This window comes from Carassius gibelio, chromosome B6 (genome assembly GCF_023724105.1).
Source record: "Carassius gibelio isolate Cgi1373 ecotype wild population from Czech Republic chromosome B6, carGib1.2-hapl.c, whole genome shotgun sequence".
Lineage (NCBI taxonomy): Eukaryota > Metazoa > Chordata > Actinopteri > Cypriniformes > Cyprinidae > Carassius > Carassius gibelio.
Genome location: NC_068401.1, coordinates 12,431,831 through 12,449,746, shown reverse-complemented (window position 1 = coordinate 12,449,746; position 17,916 = coordinate 12,431,831). Strand labels below are relative to the sequence as shown.

Here is a 17,916-nt window from a genome sequence, read left to right as displayed (position 1 = left end):
AAAAGCCCAGTACCTAAATAGCACACCTGTAAAGGTCAGTGTCTCCTGTCTCTCATTTTTACATTAAAAAAATAAATATAATAATAATAATAATAATAATAATAATAATAGTAATAATAAAAAAATAAAAAAATAATAATAATAATAAGCCACTGGATCTTCTGTTTTAAATTCTTTGTATTATATTTCGGTACACACTAAGGGTCACACTTTTACATTTATAGACCCCTGCATGTACAACGATAAAAGTTATATGTCTTTTTCCCTTCTAACCATTTACTTAACCTGTTTTTTTCTGCTTTCTCAACAGGATTGTGCATGTCAGCAAATTCCGCATAAACAGCAGAGCTTCAAATGAAAGAAGGACCTTGACTTGGCTACTGTTACCATTTTTTGATAATGAATGAAACAATAAAAACTTGGTGTCTTTAGTCTGAAATACCCATTCCATTTTTAAAAGAACTGAAACAGAAAAAAAAGGTATAATGTGTGAATGAAGCATCACAAAGCATCCAGTCTGGTCTAGCTTAAGTATTCTCTGCCACATATACAATGTTTCCGCTGCAACCTTGAGTAATCTTGGAGGAACATTTTTTAATTCGGAACATATAAGATTAATAAAAAGAACCGTTAAAATTCTAGTTAGATGCAGTGAAGCTACGGGAAATGTCACAGTGCCAACATTGAGATCGCAAGGTGGTGCAGTGATCAACAACTTCTGAAATCACACTTCTAGGCACTGATAACTTCCTTAAAGCTTGTCTGACTCTAGTGTTTGGGTAAATGTCATCATGTTATCTCACATTATGAACCAACAGTTCTGTCTGCATGGTACTTATGATTCAAAACCAAAACTCTGACTCATAAATAATTCACTTCATGTATAGGCCTATGCCATGCCGCATCTTATTCGTTTTTGTTAATAAACGTTTTAGCTAGTTTGTCATTGAATATTACTATTTTATTGTTGTTGTGCATTTTAATTAAAAATAACAATGAATAACAACAAATCCAAGTCTTAAAAGGGAAAAGGTGTATATACAGATGCAAGCAAAACACACACACACACACACATATAGTGGTTTACATTATGTGCTTCCTTTTAAAATAAATTCTCTCAGCTGGAAAGTTTTTTATGTTATTTTTATTAGGAGCAACTTTGTATATTGATAAAAATGTCATACATTCGAGTCGCAAGAAAAAATATTTACAGTGTGTTTTTAATTGTAAGACGTTTGTTTTAGTCATTTATGAGTTTGGCCTTGTTTTTTAAACTGGTTTTGTGACATTTATCTATTACTTAAGGTTTTCTGCACTTTCTAAGCATTATTTAGCTTTTTACGAAGTATCATTATATTATTTATGATCAGAAAAGTCAAAATTAAACAACTTCTATTACAAACCACAATGTGTTTAATGTTTATACGCCAATAAAGCTGTCATTGTCTAGAGATTACACGACTGGAAGTGGTAGCGGATGCATTTCACACTTTTTGCTACACAGATAGCTTCCTGTAAAAGAGCCCTATAGTGTACGCACAGGATATGAATCACTAGGAAGACTCCAACCCTCGATCCCAAAAGTACGGTGCCCAGGAGATGTCATGGTCGGTTTACTTAGTTTTGTCATGATGACATAATAACTCATGGGAATGTGATAATATGTCGTGGCCACAGGACATTAATTTGTGGGAATGTCGTATTTATTACAGACTTTAATATGTGTAATGGTCAGCATTCAAATTAAATTTATCATGAATAAATGTTACATTTATCATCACATCACAGCTTTATTGGCATAACTGTCAGATAAATTATGCTACGTGAAACTACGTGAACGATTAATTCCTCAACGAAACAATAGTATTTATAATTATGGTCTATTAATTAGCTGAAATAAAACAAAATATTAATTAAACTTGAACTGCATTCCAAAATTCCAGTCTAAAATTCCAGTCAGCAAAATCAGATTTGTTTGTCGAGCATTTACAGTAGGCGATCACAAAAGTATTCAGAGCGTTAAGTAAAGAGATCAAAATGAAGCAAAAAATGAATATAAACGAATATTAAATATTACCAATAATAATAGTCTAATAATAATAATAATATACAAATATTACGGGGAAAAGATGATCAGTTAATGGACATACAAGAATGTAGGATGGATAAAAAAAATATATATATTGTAGGCCTATTTATATTTTGCACTTCATGTAACATTTATTCATGATAAACTTCATTTGAATGTTTACTATCACAAGTAATAAAGTCAGGTAGCCAAGGTATATGGGTAATATAATAATTTAATTAAATATTTTCCATAATAAATAATATTGTAATTTCTTTAAAAAAAAAAAAAAAAAAAAATATATATATATATATATATATATATATATATATATATATATATATATATATATATATACCATGGCATCTCCCGGGCACCGTACAAAAAGATGGTGTGCGCATATTTTTTCGGCTTTACGGTACATTCTCACCTCTCTTGCGCGTTTGGAGCGCGTTATTTTCCCGAACAGTACTCTGACAAGTCCCACCCCAGACTTGCTCTTTGTTTATTATGGCTCTGTTATGGTTACTACGGCTTTATGAGTGATTTCTCAACTGTCCAATCACAAACTTAGTTTAGGCTTCAGGAGGCGGGGCTTGTGGAAATACAGCCACGGGAGGGGAAGGAATATCGCGGCAGGAGGGCTGGAGTTACTCGAGCACTCAGCGGCTACAGTCATGGCTGAGCGCCGCGCATTTGCCCAGAAAATCAGCAGGTAAGGATATCTAACGCACCTGCAAGCTACTGCGTTTAAATATATTCTCCCAGCGCCCTGCGATCATTCTTTGTCTGCTTTGTCTATGATGCGGCTGGCGAGCGTGCCAGTCTTTCCTAAATAAGGCCTAGGCGTTGAGTTAGCTGGAGCAGACACTGAGTTTATAGGCTGTGTCTCAAATCCTAGAGAGCTTCTTACCCAGACTACGCGTTCGGGTCTAACAGGCGCGTTTGGAATGCCGTCTTGGTAGATTCCTTACCAGGTTTTGAAGCAGATCCATAGAGATGCCCGAGTGACCCACCCTAAACTGCAAGAAAGCAGTATGACGCCTTTGTGCTTCTGTGCATTAAAATCAGCCTTTATCCATGGGTCTATAATCCATAAATGCGCCTTTGGTTAAATCCAGCTAGGAATTTAATGATGCAGACAAGGGGGGAATCAATGAAATGCAGGGTTTAGGGTTTGTGAGACGATGGCTTGACACACTGACACATCGGGTTGATCATGAGATGTTATACTGTCAGTATGCAAGCATATGGTATAGTATGGTAGAAGGCAATATGCAGTCATATAGTATATGTTTAGTGGACAACGGCTTTGATTACAATAAGACGATGTTAAACTCTAAAGTAAATAACAAGACTGAAAAATAAATGTAAACATTTCATGTGACTTTAAGCCTGGAGATCATGAATAATTAATAAGTATAATAATTTCTGGTGTATTATGGAGAATACCATTAATTAAGAAAGGTCCAGGATTTCTCCATGATATTGATTGTTTGCATTGCTGTTGTAGTCATGCAGCTATTATAAAGCGTTTAAGACCATCCAGAATGGCTTGTAATACAATGTATGATTACATTTCAAGCAGATACTTTCCCCTGCAATGAATGACACAGTGTGATTAATGTTTAGATCCATTCAGATTTTAGCTAGTGGCCCACAATTTGTGGAGCAGGGGCCCTAGGTTATCATAATAGACTATAATTAAGTCTGATCATTGGCTCAAAAACATCTCTTTTCTGTCTAGGTTTCCTTTGTGATGTTAAGTTAGAGATTAGACTGCTTATGGATTTAAAAAAGGAAGTGACCTTTTAGGATCCCTGGTGGTTTCCACAGTCTTTTCATTTCCCTGATGCTTGAAAATTCTGTTGTCTTGTCAGTGACGTGTAATAGGATGATTAGATCAGCTCAGTATAGACTTTGTGGCACCTGGGGCCTTGATTCCAATCGTTACTTGTTACTTAACACACACACACACACACACACACACACACAAAGTGTTTATCCATATGATCAAAGAAAATTGCTATGTTTTTTGTTTAATTCAAAAGACAGTATACAGTAGGTATTACCTATGATAAAGAATGCAAAAGGCCCCAGAAAGTCTCATTTTATTTTAAACCGTAAAAGCAAAACAGAAAGCACTAAAAATCTTGACGTTCCCCTGTTTTTATTGAATGAATTGCTAATTAGATATTCAAAAGAAATCTGAGGCTTCTCTGGAAAGTCACAGAAGCAGTTTCTCATGGCTCTGTTTACTTAAGTGCAAGACGTTTTCAGAGATGTGTGAAATATGCACTGAAAGTCATGGTGTTAGCCGGTGCCTTGGTAAACAACACATCTGCGTGGGCTAATCATCTGTTCCCTCTTCAGGAATGTCCAGCCTAAATAAAGGTCCCTCCAGAACTAACAAGGGCACAGAGATTTTTGTTTCATACGTCATTCTACATGTATTAGAAAAAGAGATACTGTGCACTTCTATACTACAACAAAGATATTCTGATAAAACTGTAAATGTTAAATTATTAAATTACTGCAGACACATTGTTTTATTTAAACCTTAATGGTATTTTTTTTTTTTTTTTTTTTTGCTTATACTTTACAGGCCTGTAATTCTTTCTGTGAAAACTGATTAATAAGTTACAGTCTTATGTTATTACTCTATAGTAATGAAACTTTGTCATCCTAACATGTTGAAGGGGCTTATGTGTATTTTGGCTTGAACTTGCAGAGTCTAGTCATTACAAGATTTGCTAGTTTGTTTTTGTATGTTTCTTTTTAACCATTCCTGCTAGATTTCAAGTGTGATTTGTGCATGGTCATCTCAATTTATAATTCGGATTAGATTCAATTTAAGATAGAATATTTTCCAAAACCATAAACTAAAACTGCTGAATGAATGAAAAACATTTTTCCAGTGCATAATTTTTGTGAGCCCAGTCAGCTCTATATTAGTTTGATGCGTCACAGATTATTGTTATTTACAAAAGCCTGGGCCAAGAAAAAGATCCTAAAACTTTTGCTATATTTGGAATAGCATACTACCTGTACCATTTTAGCAGTGAGCAGTTTGTATACTGTGTACGGTATGACTGGAGTTTTCTGTATGCTTGGAATACCTGGATGTGTATTGCTGTACTGTACAGTTATCAAGCCATTTTCATTGGGATGAAAAATCTGAAAATAATATAAACAATCAAGTCTTTCTTGACTGATTTGTTGGCTCATGTTTGTAAATATTTTAAATAACAAAGTATACAAAATAATAACCATATTCATTTTCTACATGATGATCGAGTGGCACTGAATAAACATGATGCAATATAGTGACTTCATGTGACAACAGTGTTATATGTAATTACGTGGTGAATTCATGCGGTCCTAGTTCAAATAAAAAAAATGCTTCTACAATTTTTTTTTTTAAACTGCAGATATGGTCTTGTTTGGGGATCTGTACCTTTGTACAGGAAAGCTAGATCTCCATAAAAGTTCTTTGTGCATGTTTTTTTTTTTTTTTTCTGTACTTGTTACTTCACACTTTTTGCTAGAAAATGTTTATTTACTATTTATTCAAGTGTTTTAACCCATCTAATATTTTGATACTTAATTTCCATGATCTAAATATTCTTAAAAATGAAACGTTTGTTGTCATTTGGAAGTGTGTAGGCCTTCTTGCATTATTATGCGGTTAAATTATGATTATATATTCAGTCTTTAAAATGACAATAATATCACGTATTGGAATTATTTCTGGGGCAATATATCGCACAACAAAAAGTTGTTATCGTGACTGTTTTCTTTTTATATATATATATATATATATATATATATATATATATATATATATATATATATATATATATATATATTAAAATGTAATTTGGCAGAATTTGCAGCAGTTATTATTACTCCGGTCCTCAGTGTCACATGATCCTCAATTCTAATATGGTGCTCTGCTCAAAAACAATATATATATATATATATATATATATATATATATATTAAAATGTAATTTGGCAGAATTTGCAGCAGTTATTATTACTCCGGTCCTCAGTGTCACATGATCCTCAATTCTAATATGGTGCTCTGCTCAAAAACATTTCTTCTTAATATCAATGTGGTAAACACCTGTGCTATTTAATATAATTTTTATTTTAATTTTTTGAATTCTGTGACGACTAGTTTAAAAGAACAGTATTTATTTGAAATAAAAATGTTTTAATGTGATATGATATGTCTTTACTGTCACTTTTGACCAATTTAATGCATCCTTGTTAAGTGAAAGTATTCACTTATTTAAAAAAAAAATAGTGATCTCAACCGTTTGGACATTAGTGTTTATATTAATTGGGCATTTCATTCATACAGTGAGATGACAGCCAGGTCATGGGATTCTTATCTGTTTTCTATTATAATGCCTTTCTATTCTATGCGTTCTTGTTCTCCAGGACTGTAGCGGCTGAGGTCAGGAAGCAGATTGCGGGTCAATACGGAGGCTCACCTCAACTTCTCAAAAACCTCAGTGTGGGTGGGAATGCAACTAGTAATGCTGTAAGTACTACATTTCATCTTAATTCTAAGAGACAGACCCTTCAAGGAGTATTTACCACTATCCCTTCATCATGATACTGTCTTTCTTTGAAGATAGCGGCAACAGTTTTCACATTCTCTTTCTGTTCTCCTTTGGATTTCTCCCTACAGATTCCTCTGACAGAGGCTGTAGAGCCAGTGGATTTTGAAGAGTATTTGATCACGCACCCTCCCCTTATAGAGTCAGGACCTCTGAGAGATCTGATCGAGTTTCCTCCAGATGACATTGAAGTGCTTTACACGCCAAGAGAGTGCCGAACTCTTGGCCAGGCCGTGCCTGAGGAGGGGTGAGTGTGTTCATGGTGGATTGTTTCGAAGAACTAGGCATACATTAGTGTGTCTCTGCAAACCAGCATGTACAGTTCAGGAGGTATTACTGAACAAAATGAAATCAGGTTGTCTGTGTGAACAGTTTTAAATCTCAATAGTCATATAAATTAATTTGAATATATTGTTTGCACATACATAGTAGTATGACAGCTGTCATTTATTTATTCTTATGGTACGCAGACATACTGTTTTAACATATTTTACTTGTTCCTCCTCTTAAATAATTTTCCAGTGAGAATGATTCACACGTTAGAGACTGCACCCGGTCTTACACTGAGGACTGGGCCATCGTAAACCGCAAGTATGATGCTTTGCTACATCTGTTCTCTCTTCAGAATTCATACAGCCTTTTTCTCCTGATACATGGGTTTCTGATGCATGGTTTAAAAATGGAAAATGTGTTAAGTGGAGCTGAAAGTGTTGCGTTCTTAGTGCCTCTTTGTGATTAATGAATGTTCCAATCCTGTGGAAGTATCTGCAACACTGTCTGGGGATTTTGTGTGGGCCTGCTCTTAAATAACAAAGAGGAATTCAAGTGCTTTTTGCCTACAGTCTTTCTTCAACATACTGCTTTTATGATACTTTCCGCTGAGGCTTTTAACTCTGCTCAGGTGACAAAGCTCTAGCAGCTTCCTAGATATTTATAGGGCCTTCGTAAGTTACTGTGAATAAGTTAGCTCTTATCTTGACCGAGTTTAAATAATGGTTGTTACTGTAACCATGTATAGTAATCCAAACATATACTGATTATTTTAACCCAGTCATTGCGAGAAAAGTAAATGGAAGTGAAGTAATGTAATTATTGTCATTAAGGTTGAAAGTTTAGCTTAAGCCTGCAAGCTTTCACATATAATTGTGAACTGAATTTGTGTAATTTTCTCCATCAGTGCACCAAGGCCAAGCACCACTGAACTGAATTTTAGCATTGCTATGTAAAATACTCATTACATAAAATACAGATTTTTTTCTTTACTGATAAATATAAAAAAATGATACTTCACATGATCTTGTTTTTTTTTTTTTTTTTTTTTAATTAGTAGTAGTGATTCTTTCTAATTAGCTATTACTTAACACATGTATTCACCCCCACCCCACTATGATTAAACCAAAGTCTCTTAATTTAAAAAGAAAGAAAAAAAAGAAATGTTTAGGCATAAATTGTTATTTTTTAAATGTCTAATTATGTCATAAAATGCTTTCCATGTCAATTTTTATTTATTTATTTATTTTCATTCATTTATTTTGCTGGATACGTTTCTTAATTGAATCCCTTATTATGTCATAGAAATGCTTTTTATTTTCATTTACATTGTTCATTTATTTATTTTAAAAAGTCTTAAAACTTTTGGTTGGATCATTTTATCAATACATTTCATTGGGTGTCTTTTAGTTTACTGATTAGCACACGGGTAATAAAGTATTTTGGATGTTCAGGTACCACAAGTTGGGCACCGCATTTAACCCCAACACTTTGGATAAGCAGAAGGAGAGGCAGAGAGGTTTACCCAAGCAGGTTTTTGAGTCTGACGAGTTGACAGATCACAGCAGCTACCAAGATGATCAGGTAAACCTATATTTGCTACTATTGAGTGTTAGGTAAAGTTTTTTTTTTCTCTTCTTAAGCCCAGAAGAATAATCGCGCAGTATCCCTTTGAGTTCCTTTTTGAATTTGAATGGATATAAACACTGACTTTTGCATGTCACAGGATGATCTGAAGCGGAGGTCCATGTCGATTGATGACACTCCACGTGGCAGCTGGGCTTGCAGTATATTTGACCTGAAGAACTCTCAGCCTGATATTCTGCTGCCTCACCTTCTGGATCGAGTACCCAACGAAGAAATCGACCGCCACAATGAGGACCAGCGCAAGTCAAACCGCCATCGAGAGCTCTTCGCACTGCATCCTGCTTTGGATGAGGTAGAGCATGACATTTTGTTTCAGTGTTTCCAATATTGTGTCTAAAGATACGGATTACCAAAACACTTCTTGAATTAATCTTTTTTTTTTTTTCAAATATAGGATGAACCCATTGAGCGCCACTGTGTGCCTGATGTTCCAAAAGAACATTTTGGTCAAAGGCTTCTTGTCAAGTGCTTGTCCTTAAAGTAAGTGGGGAACAGCTTTTTCTTTTTTTTTGGCTGAAATGCAACTCAAATGGTTACAACGTTGCTGATATGATTCTCTTGTTCCTTTTAAGGTTTGAGATAGAAATCGAGCCAATATTTGCAAGTTTGGCCTTATATGATATTAAAGAAAAGAAAAGGGTAAGCTGTTATAATTCCCTGTGTGATGTACAAGTGAAAGGTTGTGTAAGAATATAAAATAAAGAATATGAATAAATTCACTGTTAAAGTGAATTATGGTGCCATAAAAATAAACACAATGGATTACATCAAACTTGCAAATCAGAAGATAGTTTTCTTTTCTGTGTGAAAAATTCATCCAATGGATTTCCAAAAGATAAATTCAAATACAAGTTAGATTCATGTGTAAAGGAAATGTCACATGATGTTGCTAACTGATTTCAACACTAGAGGGTAGTAGTAACCTGTTCAAAGATTTTATTTGTTCCCTAGCACATTCTCCTGTCTTCATCCTCAGATATCAGAGAACTTTTACTTTGATTTGAACTCGGAGCAAACGAAGGCCATGCTGCGACCGCACATCCCATCTGCTGCAATCTCCACCCTGGCCCGCTCTGCTGTCTTTTCAATCACCTACCCTTCTCAAGATGTCTTCCTTGTTATCAAGGTTGGTTACATCATTCGGCATCATTCTTAACATTCAGAAACCCCATTCATGAGCAGAATATATATTTTGTTCTTTTGGGCAATTTTTATCAATGAATCCTGGAATTTTTTTTTTTCATGATTTCCACAAAAATATTGAAAAAGAAAATGTTTTTAAGATCAACAATAGGAAATATTTCTTCAGCATCAAATCAACATATTAGAATAAATTCTGAAGGATCGTGTGACTCTGAAGACTGGATAATATAATCTATATATATATATATTTTATAATTATGCATTTATTTTGTAAAAAAAAAAAATTGCATTTTGAGTCAATATGGCATTAATGGATTTACTTTTTTGTAGTGGCACGTTTGATGATCAATGCATTGATTTTAAGTTAGCATTGATGTTCGTTTATTGCTTAATTTGAGTGTTTTGAGTTTGCTTTCAGCTTGAGAAGGTGCTTCAGCAGGGAGACATTGGAGAGTGTGCAGAGCCTTACATGGTCTTTAAAGAGTCAGATGCTGCCAAAGTAAGCCTTTCATAACATTGTAGATACATTGTGCACCAGCTCCTAGGAATCCAGACCAGCATGGTAACTGTTTTTATATGCTCTTATCAGAATAAGGAAAAGCTTGAGAAGCTGCGCAGTCAGTCTGAACAGTTCTGTCAGCGACTGGGGCGTTATCGGATGCCCTTTGCCTGGACAGCCATACACCTCATGAACATAGTGAACAGTGCCGGCAGCCTAGAGAGAGACACAGAGCTGGAGATCGGGTTGTCAGGTGAGTCTTTAAATTACACAGATGGTTGTGCATGTTTATCCTGTACTTGTACTTAGTTTAAAATATTTTTTCCAAATAACATTTGAATGAGTGATGAAGTAATTCTGAAATTTTAACCACTTGATTTTACACTATTACACAGAACGGAAAGGCTCTTGGTCTGAACGGAGGAACTCTAATATTGTGGGACGTCGTTCGCTGGAGAGAACCACCAGCGGAGATGAATCATGCAGTTTGACCAGCTTCAGACCAGCTACCCTGACGGTCACCAACTTCTTCAAACAGGTCACGCTGTTATTCAAAAAACAAAACATCCTAGTATTGATCTTGTTCATTTAAAGTTAACTGACCGTTGCATAGGTCAGACTGCTTAAGTTAACAAATACTCCTGCTTTTGACATCTAAAAATATGTATTTTTTGTGTTTTATTAATATATCATATTAGGAAGGAGATCGACTAAGTGATGAAGATCTCTACAAGTTCCTAGCTGACATGAGGCGCCCCTCCTCTGTGCTGCGTAGACTGAGGCCCATTACAGGTAGAGCTTTTTTGGCATGTTTATTCAATAGATTTTGGCCATATTAACATTACTGTAGTGAGTTATGTAACTGATTTACTGAATACCCTCAGCCCAGCTGAAGATTGACATCTCACCTGCCCCCGAGAATCCTCACTATTGCCTGACACCTGATCTGCTCCAAGTGAAGCCTTACCCAGACAGTCGAGTGCGGCCAACAAAAGAGATCCTGGAGTTCCCTGCCAGGGACATTTATGTGCCCAACACCACTTACAGGTATAAATGTCAAGATCAGATATTTTCAACCTTTTTGACTCCAACACCCACCCATTGTCCAAAATTGTATTCAATATGTTACCCTATTCGCTAATATTACCCTATTCAAGTGAGATTTTAAATGTAGACTTTTGATGTGTAGCACTTTTTATTTAAAGCACACTTTTAAGATAAACTTTTAAAGACTTGTGATGTACACTACAGTTTCTGGACTCTGGACTAAGATTTAGAAAAGAAGAAAAAGGAGAATATAGATAAGGATCATGGTATTTCAGTAGTAGTGCAGCACATCTCTAATGTATATTAGCACCATATGTTGTTGCTTTTGGTGATGTGTGACATGAGACCATACAAGCATATACCCCTAGTTTTGTTAACAAAGCTCAATCTATGTACTTTATGTACACTTCTAGTTTTGTAACTTCAAGTACCTTAAATAATTAAATCTGAAATAATTACATTTCAGGATTTCAGAAATTTTAGAAGCTGAATTTTCTTAAGTGTTTCTACACTTTTTAACCAATTCATTTTTCATGTGAAATTAATGCTTATTTACAAGTTAATAATTTAATATTTTCAAGGGTCTACTAGAATGCTTTTACATGATTTAAAGTAAAAAAAACCCCACATACTTATTAAAACTTCCTGATTTTGTAAAGCCTGCCTTTCTGAAGAGTCCAGTCAGCTCTATTTGGTCATCTGGTACAATCTGTAGTGTTGTGTAAGTAAAGTAAAGTAAAGTAAATTGTATTAATGGTGCAAATTTAAACATCGCAAATCTATCCAAAGTGCTGAACAATATCAAATACATTTAAAAGAAAAAACAGAAAAGAACCAAACAAGACAGACAGTGAAACAACTATAATGTGAGATTAAAATGCTAATGAGTAGAGATACGTTTTCAACATAGATTTAAAAATGGTAATGGAAGGTGCAAGGCGGATGTCTAGAGGAAATGGGTTGCACAGGCGGGGAGCAGTGACAGAAAAAGCTCTGTCACCCTTTGTTTTCAAATGGGAATGAGGGACAAATAAAAGAGCCCTATCAGCAGATCTTAAAAGTCTGGTAGATGACAAAGGGATAAGAAGATCTTTGAGATAAGATGGAGCTTGATGGTTAAGAGCTTTAAAAACAAACAACAGAATCTTAAACTGAGCTCTTAAATGGACCGGAAGCTAGTGAAGCAAAGCTAAATTTGGGGTGACATTCTTTACCCCAGTCAGCAGCCTTGCAGCTGCATTTTGTACCAATTGGAGGTGTGAAAGTGATGATTGAGGAAGACCAGAGTACAGTGAATTACACTAATCTAAACAAGAGGTAATAAAAACATGAATAACCTTCTCCAAATCTTGAAAAGACAAAAACAATTTGGAAGTTTGGAAGTGACCCGCAATTGATTAAAACTGTTCCTAACAACAGAATTGATTTGTTTGGATAAGCCTAATTCTGAGTTAATAACATCCCAGGTTAAGATGATTGCCCAGCTCCTTAATGATATCCTTCCTCATTTTTGGGGGGGACCAAAAACAATAATTTCTGTTTTGTTCTCATTGAGTTGGAGAAAGTAATTTGATAACCATTTTTCCATTTCTGAGATACATTCCAACAAAGGTTGAATGGAATCACCAGCTTTTAGAGGGAGGAACAACTGTCATCAGCATAGAAATGAAAATAATTATTGTGCTTCCTAATAATATTCCCCAGATGGCGCATATATAAATTAAAAAGTAGCGACCCCAGAATAGAGCCCTGAGGCATTCCACTAATGATTGGGGCAGATGACGAGGAAAACTTGCCTAGCTCTACAGAGCGAGATTGTGTACAGAAAAAGAGGAAACAGTTGTGGTTGTTAAATCATTTGCAGCATGTCTCTCAAATATTACAAGTAATATAACTCCCAAAGCTTTGTGAGCAGCTGTAGACAGTATTATACATCTGTGTAACTATGGTGTAATTATTGGAAGTCCACATAATGTTTTTCTCCTTGACATAGCGCAATCACTTACCCTAGCGTTTGAGAGCAGACCAAAGCAGCCACTAAATGTGCATCATCGTGACATTGCTAAGTCACTGAAATAATGGCAGGACTACAAAAAAGGTGTTTCAGCCAAGTGTTTTCTCAGAACCACTGGTCTAGATTATATAAATTGGCCTCACACGCCCAACACAAACAAGTATATATTTATTTTAAGAAATGCCTTGTCTCACTATTTCTTATTGCTAAGTAACCAGAGCACTCTCTTTGTGATCAGACGGCCTCACCGCTATTTAAGATTACTAATTTAGTCAAGGTTGACAGGACAAAGATGCCTATCCTCTGCAAGTTGACATAACCTGTCATTCAGAGGGCATGTTTGTCCGCTTTCAGCCTGTGCCAACTTTGTTATCTTCCTCCGCACACGCCGCATAGTCAGCCTTGATTTAGATGGTGCTGATTGGGACATGAATTACTGCAGGCAACATGCATGTTCTAGATTTATCACACTTGTCATGTCTGTTGCATATGCGGGTCATATTAATGTTAATTATGAAGGGTTGATTTCCCATACAGGTTCAGCTTGATCCTCCTGTTGGATTATTTATCTATTATCAGTTAAATTAGTTTTTTTCCTCCCCAATGAACTAACAGTAGTCTAAACTGTCTGGAAACTGGTTTATTTCAATTATATGAGCCTGCAATGAAGTTGTTCATAAACTGTTTTCTTTGTTGAGAAGATATTGTTTTAATTTTATGTAGTGAAATTTACAAAAGAAAAAAGAAAAGGTTTGCCATATTAGTCCATGTATAGTTTAAGTTGCCTTATTTTCTAAATGTGTTGCTATAAATATATATATATATAATACACCTGACTAACAATGAGAAACATTGTGTAAACAAAATATATACAGTACAGCTGAGTATGTACAAGCATAACCAGGAGTCAGTATGACAGAAAGAGACAAGAAAAAGATCCAACTTCATCCATGACAGCACATTTCTTGGTAACACTTTGTTATAATTTTCAATATCAAAGTATGAATATATAATATATTATTTTATATAATTTAATATTATATTATAGTAGTGTTCAAGAGCATTGTAGTCATGATTTAATGAATATTACAGTGTTACCCAAAGGTTTTTTTTACTGTTTCACATTTGTGTAAATTGCTTAAATACTTAAAAACTTCAAGTTAAAATACTGTATGTGAAATGACATTGAGGAGCTGTATAGTTGAGAGCAGTGTATCTCTATAATATTATCCATATTGTCTACAAACTTATTGTTGACTCTTGATAATAGCATGTATCAAATCCTGTTCCAGAGGTGCGATTTGCCGTGTGATTTATGCCATTTTAACCCATTCAATATTATTATTTTTTACAACTTTTCTTGATCAGCACGCCGCAAGTTGATGACAAATGAACATTTTGAACTAACACATGTATGTTGCAATACCCCTTTGACTTGGTTTTTACCCTCTACCAGAGTCAATGACCTGTTGCAGTTGCATCATTCAGTTTCTGCTGTCTTTAGAGAAATGGAAAAGCTTTGTTGGCCAGTGTCTGCTGCCAGTGTGACCCCTCTGATTGATTCTGAATTACTCAATGGAGAGTTTAGGGTCAGGGATTATTGAAACTGGGTTGATGGTCTGATGGTGATCTTTGTGGATTTGAGGGTATAGGAGCTTCCCTTGGCTGGGTTCCAGTAGATTCCTTTCTTGCGCTGGTGCCGAGTCCTTGACCTCATCCAGGCATATCTCCCGTTTAAGTTGGTGTCCCCACATGCATCAAACCACCAACCTCCTGAAACCAGCAAGCAGTTAATATTCAAGAGATGTTCAGTTGTATATTGAGGGATATTAAATATACATTTTGACCATGTGATACCTGTGTAGTTGCGTGCGCAGTTTGAGTCGTCATGATTATCGTTGTCTCTTTCCTTGGTTGAGAACTTCATGCCCGTGTGGTTGCTCAAGGCATCAGGCAGATCTCCAGACAGAGGTGCCACGTGAAGAACGTAACCAGATGCAGGACCTTCCAGGGTGAATGTGTAATCTATGAATCTCTTTTCCTCCTTCCAGTCTTCCAGTTCAATGTGTAAAATGTATTGTCCTTGTTGAGCAATAGAATAAATCTTCGCCAAGCCAAGCCAGAACTCTTCTGTAATAGAAAGATATTTTTCCGCTTATTTCTATTCAACAGCTGAAGATGCATTGTATTACAAAAGCATAAGCTGTCAATAGATAATCAAAGCGTTTATATATATATATAAAATATATATATCTGTGTGAACTGAGAAAAGCCTCTAGAGAAGGAAGCATCTGACATGACACAAAAGCGCATACTTACTTTCCAGTTTGCCAAATCCATATTCATATTTTTCCCATGGCTGGTCAAAATCAACAGAACCATCCTCCCTCCTCTGAATGACTGTGGCTGCATCATCTAAAAATAAAGAGTAAATGTAAACTTCATAAAGAGAATCTTGTATTGAGTTGGATAAGAATAGTGATAACAGCACATCCATCTTAGTTAAGAAAGTGATTTTCTTGTGCCTTTTGTCTGTACTTGTTGCAGTTTTGTAACTGATGTCAGTAGGAAGTCTGATGATTAGATGTACATTATCGGTCTCTTACCAGTACTTATCTCACAGTAAACATAGAATGGCTCAGATTGATTAGGTTTGATTGGGTAAATTCCACTGGTCCTTTGCCCTCTTTTGAACACATCACTGCAGTCCGCTGGAAAGTCTATGCAGCAGAACACACAGGTGATGATTTTGGATTTATTAAAGCAGCAGTTTAAATTGCTTATTAATTTTGTGCTGTTATTACCATTTATTTCTGCAGTTCCATTGGTGTCGTTCATTGTTAAGTAACGAAAAGGATCAAGTGTTTCTGGATTTAAATCCAAAGGTTTTTCCACTGTGTCTTGAAAAGAGTCATAGTTCATCTGAAAAAAAAAAAAAAAAAATATTCTCAGTAAATGCAAATAAAGCCATGAGAGTAACACTGAGAATTATTTTAAATGCAATCAATATTCTTTATTTTATATTCAATAGAATTTCTTGTTACGAGACATTGACATTATTTAAATCTCAATAAAATTTCAATCTGTTTATTTATTTATTTATTTATTTATTTATTTTTTTACAATATAATCAAATCCTTAAAATGTAAAATTGTATAATATATTAAATATACAAAATATTTTGTTGGCTAGAAATATTTCTTATTGCAATCTCTATTAGACGAGTACTGTAAATGTAAATTAATTTGTCAAAGAGTAAACAAAAGTGTTTTGAATGATAAATTCAAAATACATAATCCTTTGTTTATAATGAAACAACATTAATATTATAGAAACAAAAATGGATACCTTATCCTCAAGACTCTTAATTTTGGTCTTCTGGTAACTGAGCTGCTCGTGTTGCTCTTTAACAGATTTAAGCAGATCTGTAATTGTCCTTTCTTGTGTTTCAATCACATCCTGCAATAGACAAGTTGTTAATGCAGTAAATGCATAACTGGATTCTATTGGAACAGATGCCTGTACAGATATGTAATCAGTTTTATTGATATGCACTGATTTAGTTTTTGCGCTTGCTATCAAATGTGATGAACACGCAGTTTTAGACACTCATTTTAAAATCGGTATTGTGAAGCCCTGTAGTTATAATGTGAGCTTGAATGGTTTCCATTTTCAATAAAAGTTCAGAATTGACCTTATTGGACTCACCTTCAAAGCAGCAATCTCTTGAAGTTGCTCCAGGGGCATCATGGTCTGAGACAAGCCCTTCAGCTTCTCCTCCAGCCCACCAACCTTGCTCTGCAGCTGGCTTCGCTCTTGGAGGATGTTGTTGATTTTGGAGTTGATCTCCAGTGACAAGTTTCTGATCTCCTCATTATTGGCCTTCAAAAATACGGTCGTCTCCTTCAACTTCTCCTCTTCCTCTTTGATTTCACTGGTGACCACCGAGAGCTGGTAGAAGGAGCGATCAAAGATGTTGAGCTTTTGAAAGATGTCGTTGATCTGAGACTTGGTCTTGTGCACAAACTCTCGGAGGCTCTGGCCGAGCTGGAGAAGACCGTTAGCAAGGAGTCGTACGTCATCTAACATGGCAAAGCGGGATCTAGTCTCAGCTGGTGGTGCGGTGACAAGAAGAGGTGCCTCTGTGGGTGCTATCTTTAGATTGGGAGCTGCGCTTGTTGTTGACAAGCATAGCCAAAAAAGCAGGAAAATCAACATCATGTCAAGTTGTTTGAAGGCAGATTTGTTCACGCCGTCAGTCCGTTCCCACAGTCCAAAAGTCTTTGTACTCGTCTCTTTTAGCCTCTGTTTCTCACTACTCCTCTCATCTCCTACTCTGAGAACAACACCAAAAACAGAAGAGATTCCTCAAAATATATACAGCTACATTGAGAGGGGGAGGGACCATTTGGTAATTATTAAACTGGCTGAGCTTGAGCGTCCTCCTCCCAATCTGGAAAGTTTACTTGGTGCTGACAGTTTACAGTTATACACACATAAACACACATCCATAACCTGGCCCCTGGTTGCCTCTGATAAGGAAAGATGAACAATGATAATGGATCATCCTGCCAGTCGATCAAATCATCAACATGGCC

The 17,916-nt window shown here is 35.5% G+C and overlaps 2 protein-coding genes across 21 annotated transcripts in view; one reads left to right on the top strand and one right to left on the bottom strand.

Annotated features, from left to right (window-relative positions):
* Window positions 1-2,659: 2,659 nt before the first annotated feature.
* The window catches only part of LOC127959226 (dedicator of cytokinesis protein 7), a 53,306-nt gene continuing 38,049 nt past the window's right edge, over window positions 2,660-17,916 (top strand). For all 20 annotated transcript variants that reach the window (XM_052558276.1, XM_052558275.1, XM_052558271.1 and 17 more), the window contains exons 1-14: window positions 2,660-2,783; window positions 6,517-6,619; window positions 6,770-6,945; window positions 7,221-7,289; window positions 8,423-8,552; window positions 8,695-8,907; window positions 9,010-9,095; window positions 9,188-9,254; window positions 9,592-9,741; window positions 10,177-10,257; window positions 10,348-10,510; window positions 10,653-10,795; window positions 10,956-11,049; window positions 11,142-11,304. In XM_052558276.1, the coding sequence (XP_052414236.1) occupies window positions 2,746-2,783; window positions 6,517-6,619; window positions 6,770-6,945; window positions 7,221-7,289; window positions 8,423-8,552; window positions 8,695-8,907; window positions 9,010-9,095; window positions 9,188-9,254; window positions 9,592-9,741; window positions 10,177-10,257; window positions 10,348-10,510; window positions 10,653-10,795; window positions 10,956-11,049; window positions 11,142-11,304 (1,676 nt within the window). In that variant the 5' untranslated portion in view covers window positions 2,660-2,745. The remainder of the gene's footprint in view (window positions 2,784-6,516; window positions 6,620-6,769; window positions 6,946-7,220; window positions 7,290-8,422; window positions 8,553-8,694; window positions 8,908-9,009; window positions 9,096-9,187; window positions 9,255-9,591; window positions 9,742-10,176; window positions 10,258-10,347; window positions 10,511-10,652; window positions 10,796-10,955; window positions 11,050-11,141; window positions 11,305-17,916) is intronic.
* On the bottom strand, window positions 13,944-17,674 carry LOC127959230 (angiopoietin-related protein 3). The gene is made up of 7 exons (XM_052558279.1): window positions 17,027-17,674; window positions 16,667-16,777; window positions 16,123-16,240; window positions 15,925-16,038; window positions 15,638-15,733; window positions 15,176-15,448; window positions 13,944-15,091 (listed from the first exon to the last, which is right to left on the bottom strand). Exons 1-7 carry the CDS (start codon window positions 17,537-17,539, stop codon window positions 14,916-14,918), a joined length of 1,401 nt encoding a protein of 466 aa, XP_052414239.1. The 5' UTR covers window positions 17,540-17,674; the 3' UTR covers window positions 13,944-14,915.